At 46.2% G+C, this 10515-nt stretch overlaps 1 protein-coding gene across 2 annotated transcripts; it reads right to left on the bottom strand.

The window, feature by feature from the left end:
• Positions 1-859: 859 nt before the first annotated feature.
• Positions 860-3034, bottom strand: H2AZ1 (H2A.Z variant histone 1). 2 transcript variants are annotated; one of them, XM_066317878.1, is made up of 5 exons: positions 2835-3034; positions 2420-2497; positions 1943-2056; positions 1403-1532; positions 860-1252 (listed from the first exon to the last, which is right to left on the bottom strand). In XM_066317878.1, the coding sequence occupies exons 1-5, from the start codon at positions 2835-2837 to the stop codon at positions 1191-1193; spliced, it is 387 nt and encodes a 128-aa protein (XP_066173975.1). In that variant the 5' UTR covers positions 2838-3034; the 3' UTR covers positions 860-1190. The 2 variants fall into 2 exon arrangements, with proteins under 2 accessions (XP_066173975.1, XP_066173974.1); XM_066317877.1 differs by lacking the exon at positions 2835-3034 and having other exon boundaries at positions 2420-2545.
• Positions 3035-10515: the final 7481 nt, after the last annotated feature.

The following is a 10515-nucleotide window of genomic DNA, read 5'->3' as shown; positions in this document are numbered from 1 at the left end:
AGGCAGCACGCGGCTGCCGATCCAGGGAAGCACCGCAGCGGCAGAGGAGTGCAGTTAGCACAGGTCTCACCAGCGTCTCTGATCTAGGTCACTGTCTTCCAGCTACAGTGCTGCAGCAGAGATCAGTGCCTGCAAGAGCTTAGGGAAACACAAGAGCCTGTTCCCAGCAGAAGGATCTCTGCTTGCAGAATTTCAGTGCTGTCTGCAGTTCTGGAAGGCAGGGAGCTTGCTACCCACCCCTAGCCACACGCAGTAACCATTCCTTTCCACCTTACCAAAAGGGCTTTCCCTTACCACAACAACTGGCAGGACTTTGCTGTACAAAATGAACTGGCAGAGTGGAGGACAGCTGAATGTGTGCCCACACCCCCCTGCAATCCACTGCTACTGAGAATTCTACTCCAAGACACAATTTAAAGGCTGCTGCAGTACATCCCTGCTGCAGGGATGTGCGTCCAAAACTTTTGCAAGCTGAAACAGCAAGAGGGACTAGGCCCTGACCAAAATTATGTGAAGCATGGAATTTCAGCTTATCTTAGCCTCCTGCATGACAGAGCCACTCCCTCTATGGAGGCTGACACAGAGTAAAACTGGCCTTAAAAGGGCTTTTTATCTGCCCTGCTAAAGACAGCTTCAGCACACGACACAGCAGGTTCAGTTAGGGAGAATGTAAGTTTACAGGACAAAGCCCTGTACCCTTTTCACTACATGGCATTTACTAACCACAGTACTCTCAAGGCTGTACTTCAAGACGCCCCAAGCCCAGCAGGAAGGGTTGTCAGTTACTTGCTCTTGGAACAACAAAGAGCTGCACAGTGGAGACCACATTTCCCAGTTAATGGAGGAGAGACAAATCAGCCTTGACATAACATTTATTGAGTATTTCCACTCTAGTAGATGAAAAGTCTGTACAAAACCAAACATTTCCTTTACTTAAACCAATCTAAAAACAGTCAGCTCAATTACAACCCACTACCAACACAATAGCTTCTTTGAAGCCATGGTAACACTTAAATATGGTTAAGACTCCAATGCAGAAATTTGGTTTGTTAGAAAGCTCAAGGGAGCTTTAGCTTCTCAAAGTTAAAAAAAGGCAAAATTGTTTTTCACAGATACAGTCCACTGGAATCACCAACACTGGACAAATTAAGTACTTCGAGTCCTGAGATAACAAGGAATCCTGGTATCCTTTAGACAGTCTTCTGTTGTCCTTTCTTGCCAATGAGGGACTTGTGGATATGTGGTATTACACCTAAGAAAGAACAACAGTTAAGACCATGCTATTTTCTCTTTAACAATTTTTCTAAACTTCATACTTTAAATAAAATGACAACACTAAGGAACTTCGAGTCTGACCATTCATGCCACCCAAGTACCCATGAACAGCAAGCAATTGACATACCACCACCAGCAATTGTTGCCTTGATCAGAGAATCCAGCTCTTCATCTCCTCTAATGGCAAGCTGCAGGTGCCGGGGAGTGATACGTTTCACCTTCAAGTCTTTGGATGCATTTCCTGCCAGCTCAAGGACCTGAGACAAGACCAATTTTAAACAGTTACACAATCAAGAGAGACCAACAGCACAGTCTTAGCTGTTTTAATTCTCTGTTCCAAATACTGTGTCACTGTTAGTGAGACCAAGAACGCAAACAGCGAAGGGGTTCCTCCTATGGAGCTCTGCATTTAGTTTTTCCAATGACAGCAGATATGAAATGCAGTGACAAAATAATCATTAAAATTTATTTCACACACTGCATTTTTCCTGCAACATGAAATGTAGGAGTTATATTTAATGATCTTTTGTTGAATGTATGCACATAACGTGTCTCAAAGCACACAAAGAGTTCACAACCCAGTCCAAACTATCAAATACAGTAGGTGCTGGTGAATGTGCCCTTTGGGGGTTGACCAACTTCCTAGCACCCCTTGCAGGCATATTACCTCAGCTGTGAGGTACTCCAGGATTGCAGCACTATACACAGCAGCTGTGGCTCCTACACGCCCATGGCTGGTGGTCCTAGACTTCAGGTGCCTATGGATACGGCCGACAGGGAACTGGAAAATAAAAGTAAGAACAAGCTGTGACAACCGAAAGCCTCTGCACAAAACCGCATCCTGGGCAGCAGAATCCCAGTGGCAGAAGCACAGGTTTCAAAAGCATTTCAAAACTTGAGAACCCACTTAAGACACTGCATGCCAAACTCACATCACGATTCTCAGCACAAGCAATAACAATGGCCAGAAGATAGTTACTTTGCAAAGGTCTAAAACCAGTCAAGTGTGCTAATGTCTGAGTTACGATCCTTACATCATTCCAGACAACAGCCAGACAGCAGAGTGTGAGAGTATCAGACAAATAAACCAACAGACGGAAACCCAGCCTGACTTTCATTCATCCACCTCCCAGCCCCTGCTCACCTGCAATCCAGCCCTTTGGGAACGGGACACTGCCTTGGTCTTGGTCTTCCCGGAGTCCTTCCCAGCTTTCCCACCAGCCTGCCAAAGCCAAGAGACGATCAGGAGCCGACATCCCCCACCGCGCATGCGCCTCACCCCGCCCCCCCACCCCGCGCAGCGCGGCACGCGCGGCTGCACAGCGCGTGCGCGCCGCCCGCCGCACAGCGCGGCACAGGCCGCTCCTCGCGCGCATGCGCGGCGACCGCTCCCCGTCCCCGGGGCGCCACCGCGCGTGCGACCATCCCCCCGGTCCCCCGATCTCCTCCGCCCTTCCCCCACTAAGGCCACGCGCGTTCCCCCCACCATCAGCAGCACGGAACCGCCCCGGCCCCAGCTACCGCCGCCCGCCCCAGGAGCGGCCCCCACGGTTACTCACCATAGCGAACCGGAGCGCAGTGCTGCACAGGGGAAGGCTGAAGCAGAGAGTGTCCCGTACGTACCAAGGCCGGACGACACCACCAACCTGTCCCGACCCGCCGCGATTCAAACTGCGCCCGCTCCCGCCTTCCCCCGGTCCTTTATATCCACACCGCGCGGCCGCATCCGGGAACCCCGGCCTCGCCGCCAGCCAATGGTTGCAGGCTGGGCGGCCGCTCTGCCCCAGCGACAACCAATGGCGAGGCGGGGCGGGGCCAGCCGCGAGACGCTAGGGGCAGGCGAGGCCCCGCCTCCACTTAAAGAGACAGGAGAGGGTGAGGGTAGGATGTCGGGGTATGTCTCTCGCCTTTTAGGGGCTTCCTTCGCCTCGGCGGCCTGTGCTGGGGATAGGGCTCCGTGGGCTCACCGGCTGGAGAGGCCTTGCCCAGTCACTCCAGTTATTTTCCCTGGGGTTCTGTACCCCCCGGTCCTGCTCCGGCACCGAGCCTCGCCTGTGTACCCAGGTCGCTCCGGAGCCGCCGCACTGCCGGCGAAGCTTGCTTTCCACAGTGGAGTTAATTGGCTTTGTGTGCAAAGCGCCTCAGGAGCAGCCTGGAGGAGATTACGTCCCGGCCTTGGGATGAGGGGCGCTTGCACTGCGTTACCGAGGACACTAGGCTGCTCAGGGGCGTCCAATAAAGCTCGCATCAACTCCTCAAGATTCCGGGGCTGGGGAAGTGCCAACGACTACAATGTGCACCGATTTTTATTTTTACCTCTATCGTAAGCAGAGGATGTGCCAATACCTAGGTCCATCCAGCCTCAGACCCCTTTGTGTCGCCGGATATTTCACAAATCACAGTTAAAAGCAGTTTATCTTTAATTCTGTTCCAAGTGTAACGATTAATGCAGTGCGAATATCCTCACCTTGGGAACTTCTAATCCCTGCCTGTTCTAAAATGAAGACTTAACCCGCTTGTTTTTTCGGGGTGCCATTTTCAGTACGTTACTATTTAACCAAAGAGCTCAGAGGAGGGTGTTCTTGGTTAAGCCAATTCTTTCAGCTCCGAAAAAGTAACAATTCACTGTGCTCTTCCAGAACACCGTAAGTCTCTATTATCTGGGAGATGCGCTGTTCATCTGTGAGCGTGCAATGAGCTCAGGGAGAAACCTTGGCTCTTAGATGGCTGAATAGCTCTAGAGGGCAGACGAGCTGGATCTGTCAGGCACTTTACCAATCTGGTCACAAACCCACCCCTTTGATAGGTGTAGCTTGTATTTCCTCTGCCTTGATATTGGAGGGTCCTGAGCACAGTGAATACTCTTACAGCCAGACATTTCATGGGAGGTAGAGCTGAGGGCATAACGTTCTCACGAGGATTCTCTCCTCGCCATAACTTTCTCCATCTATTCAGTTCTACAACAATCGAAGTTCTCAGAGCTCTAAGACAGGAGCATCCCTAGAGCTGCCCTTCAAGGTCTTTAGAGCTGTTCACACAAGTAATAAAGATTTAAAACTTTGCGGCTCTTTTTCTCCAATGTCTGGCTGCAAATACTTGGCCCCCGGGTTACAAAGGACACTTGGCTTGAATCTCTACACAGCCTAAGGCACATCATCAATGCCTTCCACAGCCTGTTCCAGTTCGGGCATCTAGTCCCAGCTGCTGTCGCCTCGGGGTGGGGAGACCTACTTCTAGGCATTCACAGAGAGGCAGGACTGAATTGAGAGCAGACACTCCTACATGCAGGGATCTGGCAGTTTGTTTTTATGTAACTGTCTGCTGCTTCTGTCTATTTGAAGATTCCGTTGTTTCTACTCTCCTTCGCCAAGGAAGAAGATAGGACGGTTTGAAGGATTTGGGGAGGGTGGGGGGTTAGGGGTAAAGTTTAAAAACAAACCTCAAGATTTTACAAAAGCCTGCAGAACCTAAGATTTCATTCAACAGGCTGTTTAAAAACTATTTCTGTTAAAAATCAAGGCTCCATTTGCCCTTTACCTTCTAGGAAAAGCGAACCAAATTGCAGGCTATAATAGCCCTGTGGAACACCATTCAAGATGTAGGAAGAAAAAAACCAACTCTTTGTTTTCTGTCCACAGAAGTGCTAGGAAGAGAAACAAGAAGACCACCTATCAGATGGAGACAATCCTGCCACAGACATCCCCTGGTTCACACGCGAACTTTCCACAGGGCTCAGTTTGGCTGCAGGCTGTCAGCTGCTCGGAGCTCCTTACAGCTGGGATTACCAGGCAAGTCAGCCTAACACCAAAGGTTAAGCTAAAGCAAGGATGGATATTTGCCATACAGATCAAGTTAGGGACGTGTCAGGTAGAGTACATGAAACCAACCTCAGATCACCTTTTGTCGGCTAGCAGGACGCTCTCACAAGCTCAACCTGAACTCTCCTCTCTGCTATTTAAAGAGATAAATCGAAGCAAACTTAGGTACACAGGAAAAATCCCAAAGCAACTTTAGACCCAGTTGTGAGCACTAATAACTCAACCTCAATCCCACATGCACAAAAGGAGACAAAGGGAGCGCTTACCACCTCCATCTTCCTAAAGATATTTGTGATGACATTTGTGCTGAAGGCTATGTTCTCAGAGCCTTAGAGAATTGGGGTGTAGCGTTGCTTTCTTTTCTAGTCTGCCTACTACTTGGTATTATTTCCTTAGAAACAAGCACTTATTTCCAATTGCCTCAAAAATATAAACAAATTCTCTGAAGCAAGTGCTACTTCTCGCCCCTCAGTAAGTATTGGGCTGTGAACATGGTATTTGGACTTTCTTAAATTTATTTTTTGCAGGAACTTAGTTTCTGCAGAAGTGGTGGAGATCATCTTTAGTAGACTGATGAAGCATTCCCAGAAAGCTCTTTGTACCACAGCCTTCAGAACTTTGCATTTTCTGGATCCTGCATAAGTTTGAGATATATGTCAAGGCCCTCAGCTCTGCCATGGATACAAATCTGGATATCTGTAGAACTTCAAAAGCCAGACAGCAGAAAGCATTTGAGAAATTAAAAACTTTTAGGTGACAGTTAAGCAGTTCAGTTTTTAGTACCCAGATTTCAGTCAGAGGTTTTAGTATGCAAACTCTGAACGAACTCCTCTTAGATGATTAATATATTTTGTTAGGGTTTTTTTTTGTTGTTTTTTTTTTTTAGATACCACTTAAATAATTTAGGCTCTAGTACTTGTGGTGAGTTGAATTCCAGTATGACTTGTATTTGTCTCCAGGGTTCTTTCCCTTGCAGGGGCTTCCCTTGTGCCCTTTTCCAGGATTTCTGGAAAATAACAGGGTTCTGCTTAACTGAGTCTCCCTGCTGGGTGCTGTATTTGGGTTCGGGAAAATCCCACCCTCTCTGGCTGTAGTGCTGTATTGTTTGTAGTGATGAATGGATTTAATTGTTCAGCCTAACAGATACATCTGTTATCTCTAAACAGCTTTCACACCTTGTAAGAATGAGATCTGGTGGGAGATACGTGGTGAAGGGATTACCATGGGCCTGATGGCCTGCCGATGGGGTGATAGGTTATCTTATCTATAGGCTATAGGTGATTCTCATCACTGCATTCCAGCTGGAAGAGGCAGTAACATTCAGGTGTCAGAGTCCTGTTCTGCCCTTGACCAAGACATACAGCCTTTGTAATCTCTCTTTTTGTAACTCTCAATATTCCTCATTTAGATATCAAGTGTCTGCCCCTCCCCTTTGTGATAGCAGCTAAGAGAACATTTGACTACATTCTCACCTCCACTTCTCCAAAAAGGTGATTCGGTATTTGAAATCCTCATGGCAGAGGTTGAGAATATGACCACCTTGCAGATAAGTCAAAGGGCTTACTCCTCTCTGCTTCCCCATAGCTGAGACGCCTCTTTTACTAAGATTTGCACCTCTAGAACATACCTGGAAACACTTGTACATAGTACTGTATATTTATATTTTGCACATCTAGTGAATCCATCACTGCCAATCTGTAAGAATTTACAATCTGTTGTTCCAATAAACCTACACTGTGAGTCTGAGTTCGTGAAAGTTCTTCTGAAGCCAACCAGACTTACAGTGTCTCATTGGTAAGCTGCACTATTTGTGAATCTGATTGTGAATGAGACCCACTGTGTTGGTGCCTCTAGGATTTTAAAGAATGCATCTGAATTACAGTGCTGAATTGGTTATTCTAGAAAAATTAAACCTAGGTGCACCCAGCCCCTCTGAGGAGCAGCTGGAAAGCAGAAGAGTTTATTTTCTGATAAATTTCTATACTCGTAACAAAATACAAATTTCTGTATTAGTTCTGCAGATGACACTTGCACACTGATTTCAGAAAGACTTGAACTACCTCTCTTTCTACACTGTTCATGATACACCATTTTATTTGCCAGTAATAGTGTCATAGTGACTAGCCTGGATAGATTTTTATCTTGTTCTTGGTTAGCCAGCTCTCAAAGGAAACTACAGCTAGTTAGGCAAGATGACATGAGAGTCTGTCAGAGACAGGGACAACCCAAACTCCTTAACTTCATCTTTCCCACTGTCTTACACAGAAACTCATCCCTCAATACTCTCTTTTTGCTGTTTGTGGTCCTCCTCCTTCTCATATCTGAGCTCTGTTCAATATAGTAATTGAAGCTATATTTACATGATATTTTGTGTTGGCTACAAAGTCATTTGCAAGCGTCTACTCCAATTATATTCAAGTTGGGGAGCTCTCGGGTGAATCCAATTTGCCTTGTAATACCTATATCCTGAGGACATTGTAATCAAACAGGCTTTTACCAGCTACAGGAAATTTGTTACACCAGATTCTTTGCTTAAGAAAGCAACCTGGAAAACATGAAAAAGAAATGAGAAGGAAATTGCATTTTCCTGAAGGTGGCTTTTTCCAGGTTTTCAAACAAAATGCTCCCTTGAAGGAACTGGAAATGGTTCTACACAACTTGTTCTGTGAAAATGGAAGGAACAAAAAGTGCCACCTGTCCTTTGGAAGTCTGGAGAGAAAATTCATTGAGGTCTTGCCCTTTCCTTGCCAAAGTCATTGCAAGTAGAAGGGATCCAGCTCTTCTTAGGTGGTAGGAGGTAGCTACTACAGCTATCATTTCTTCCTCACGGTGTAAATTGGGTTTTGTAGAGAAGTAACTGAAGCTCACAACTGGAATGAGATCCTGTACCACACCTGACTTGTGACAGAGACAGCCCAGCCCACACTGAATAGTACATAATTAATAATAACATGTTCTCATTTTTAGTCATCTGCAACAAAGAACTGCAAGCTCCAGGGCTTGTTTTATACTGAGAAATTACCAGTGTCACAGAGCCAGTTTAGGTGTAAGCACAAATTCCACTGGATTCTGTACTTTTCAGCATAGCCCCAGCAGTGGGGCCAAGAAGACCAGATTGAGGGGAGAAACAAGACATCGTTGGGACCCCTGGAAGGGTGATACTTTTCTACCTAATCCCTGTCATTCTCTGCCTTTCCCCTGACCCTCCATGCACACTTCTTTTTCTATTCCTTCCTTCCTCTTTGCCTCTTTTACTATTATATAAAGCATATCAATATTTTAGCACCATCTAACCTTATTTGGTTTTAATAATGTTTTTTGTGTGTCAAGGGTCAGGGGGGTTGTTAACAACATACCTTTACAAACGACAGTAAGATTAACTCAGGAGTTCACTTCTGCCAAAATTTGGGATTATAGCTAAGGGCATCTTATTCTCAAGAACAGTACCTCCCAGAGAGGTTGGTTTTATTTTTTTTCAATTTATCTTCAAATTTTAGTAATTGTACCTAAAGAAGAAAAAAGAAAGGCAAGTAAATGAGTAGACTCCTCATCTTCTTTCATCTCTTCTTTACTGATTGCTGCAATGAAGGGCCTTTTGTGCTGGACTTGTTTTGGAAATTTCCAAGTGTCCTTAATGCAGAGGTTTGCACTTGGAAGCATTTCATCTTGCAGTATGACTATTACTGCCCAATTAAATTTGATATACCGTGAAAATGAGTCACACTTTGACCAGGGCTATAAAGATGGATCTCTTCAACTGCAAAGGGACTGTGACTGACCAAATGAAACTGTCCCAATGGTGGCAGCATAACATAAGAAATAAAATATGAAAATATGAAGGGTTTCCTCTTTTTTCCTCTTCAGTAAGGCTGAGTCATCATCACCAAAGAGGTATCTTTGTTCTCTGGGGGTGGGGTTGCCATTAAAACCAAAGCACAGCACTTATCTTGCTGTAAAATTGGAAAGAAAGACATTTTATTTTTTGCAGTCAGGAGACCAGGCAAGGTCAGCATTTCCTGCTAGATGGACCTTGCCTGGCTGCCATCTGGTTAAGATCTTCTGCTAGGACTTCAGAGCAGGAAAGATAACATGCATTAAGGATCTTGTGTTAAAAAAGGGACTTTTTTTTCCTTAGATGTGAAAGCAAAACAAAATTTAGCATGTGAAATTCACTAGGTGAAGTCTAGTGCAGATTCACTGCAGATAAATACAGGCATAATTACGCAGCTATTAAATGATTGACTTTAACAAATGAGCACTGTTCTAGCTTAAAAAACTCCATGTTCTAGCTTAAAAAACCCATCCTGTCAAATTTGGGGGGGGGGGGGGGTTGTGTGGGGGAGTCCTAATTACTTTTGATTATACATCATTGCATCTTTTCTAATTTCCTTACCTGAGCCTTCATGGTCTTGCATTTGTCCCAAATCCATGCACGTAAAAAGCAGAAAAAATGTAAACAAGTTTATCAAATACAATCATTTACTGGTGAGGCCTTGCAATACCTGAGGGCAGTCTGAAAGAAGAGAAATATTCAGCACACAGAGAGTTAAACATTGATGGTTTGAAAGGCTTTCATCAGGACCGTCTTTTTGTGACTCTTCCAGGGGATGTGTATCCATCCCTCTTATCTTAGTGAAGCAGCTGGGCTACTGCTGCTGTAAATCAGGAGCAAAACTAAGGGATGGTGATGGGTAAGAGTTATGGCAGGGCGGTGGTGGTGCCTGGTGAGAGGGAGAGAGCAGCATAAAATGAGGTGCTTGCACCTCCTGCGGGAGGGAGAGATGGGGGACGTGAAGCCTGCAGCGTGGCGGCGACGGCAGGGAAGGGGCAGAGCTGGTACCTGTGGGGCAAATCCTTCTCCAGAGAGTGGGCACTCCCACCCCCCGAGCTTGGCATGCAGCAGCTGGGAGGTGAGTGTGGGGATGTGCTCAGGGTGGGGGTGCTGGCAGCGGGTGTTATGTCACGCCCTGCCTCTGAAAGCCACTGGTGCCAGAGTGGTCAAGCCACTGGAGCTGCTTACACACAACAGCCTCGCCAAACTGCAAGGCTTGCTGTGCCTTTCTCAGAGGCTTTTGCTAGCACAGAGTAATGTGGCATCTTCAAATGCTGTGATTATGGGTGGGATTTTTAGGCATTCCTCTTGGTCTTCATTTTGATCCTGTTCACGTGGCTTTGGCACATTGGTGATGGTGCAGTCAAGATGCTGAGGCTGCTGTGTAGGAACCAGGTTGCATAAATACATGTGCACGGCCTGATTTGTCTCCCTCACTGCCTAGTTACCCAGCAAAGCCCTAACAGCAGCACTGGGCTTCTCCATGCTTTAGAGCAGCCCCAAGGATGCAGGGTTCAAAACACATTCAAAGTAGTTGCTGATGAGTCACCACGGAAAAGGGTGTGATGAGCAACTGAGAGGTGCAACCCA

Source organism: Sylvia atricapilla, chromosome 4 (assembly GCF_009819655.1).
Source record: "Sylvia atricapilla isolate bSylAtr1 chromosome 4, bSylAtr1.pri, whole genome shotgun sequence".
NCBI classification, from domain to species: domain Eukaryota; kingdom Metazoa; phylum Chordata; class Aves; order Passeriformes; family Sylviidae; genus Sylvia; species Sylvia atricapilla.
This window is presented reverse-complemented; position numbering and strand designations above follow the sequence as displayed.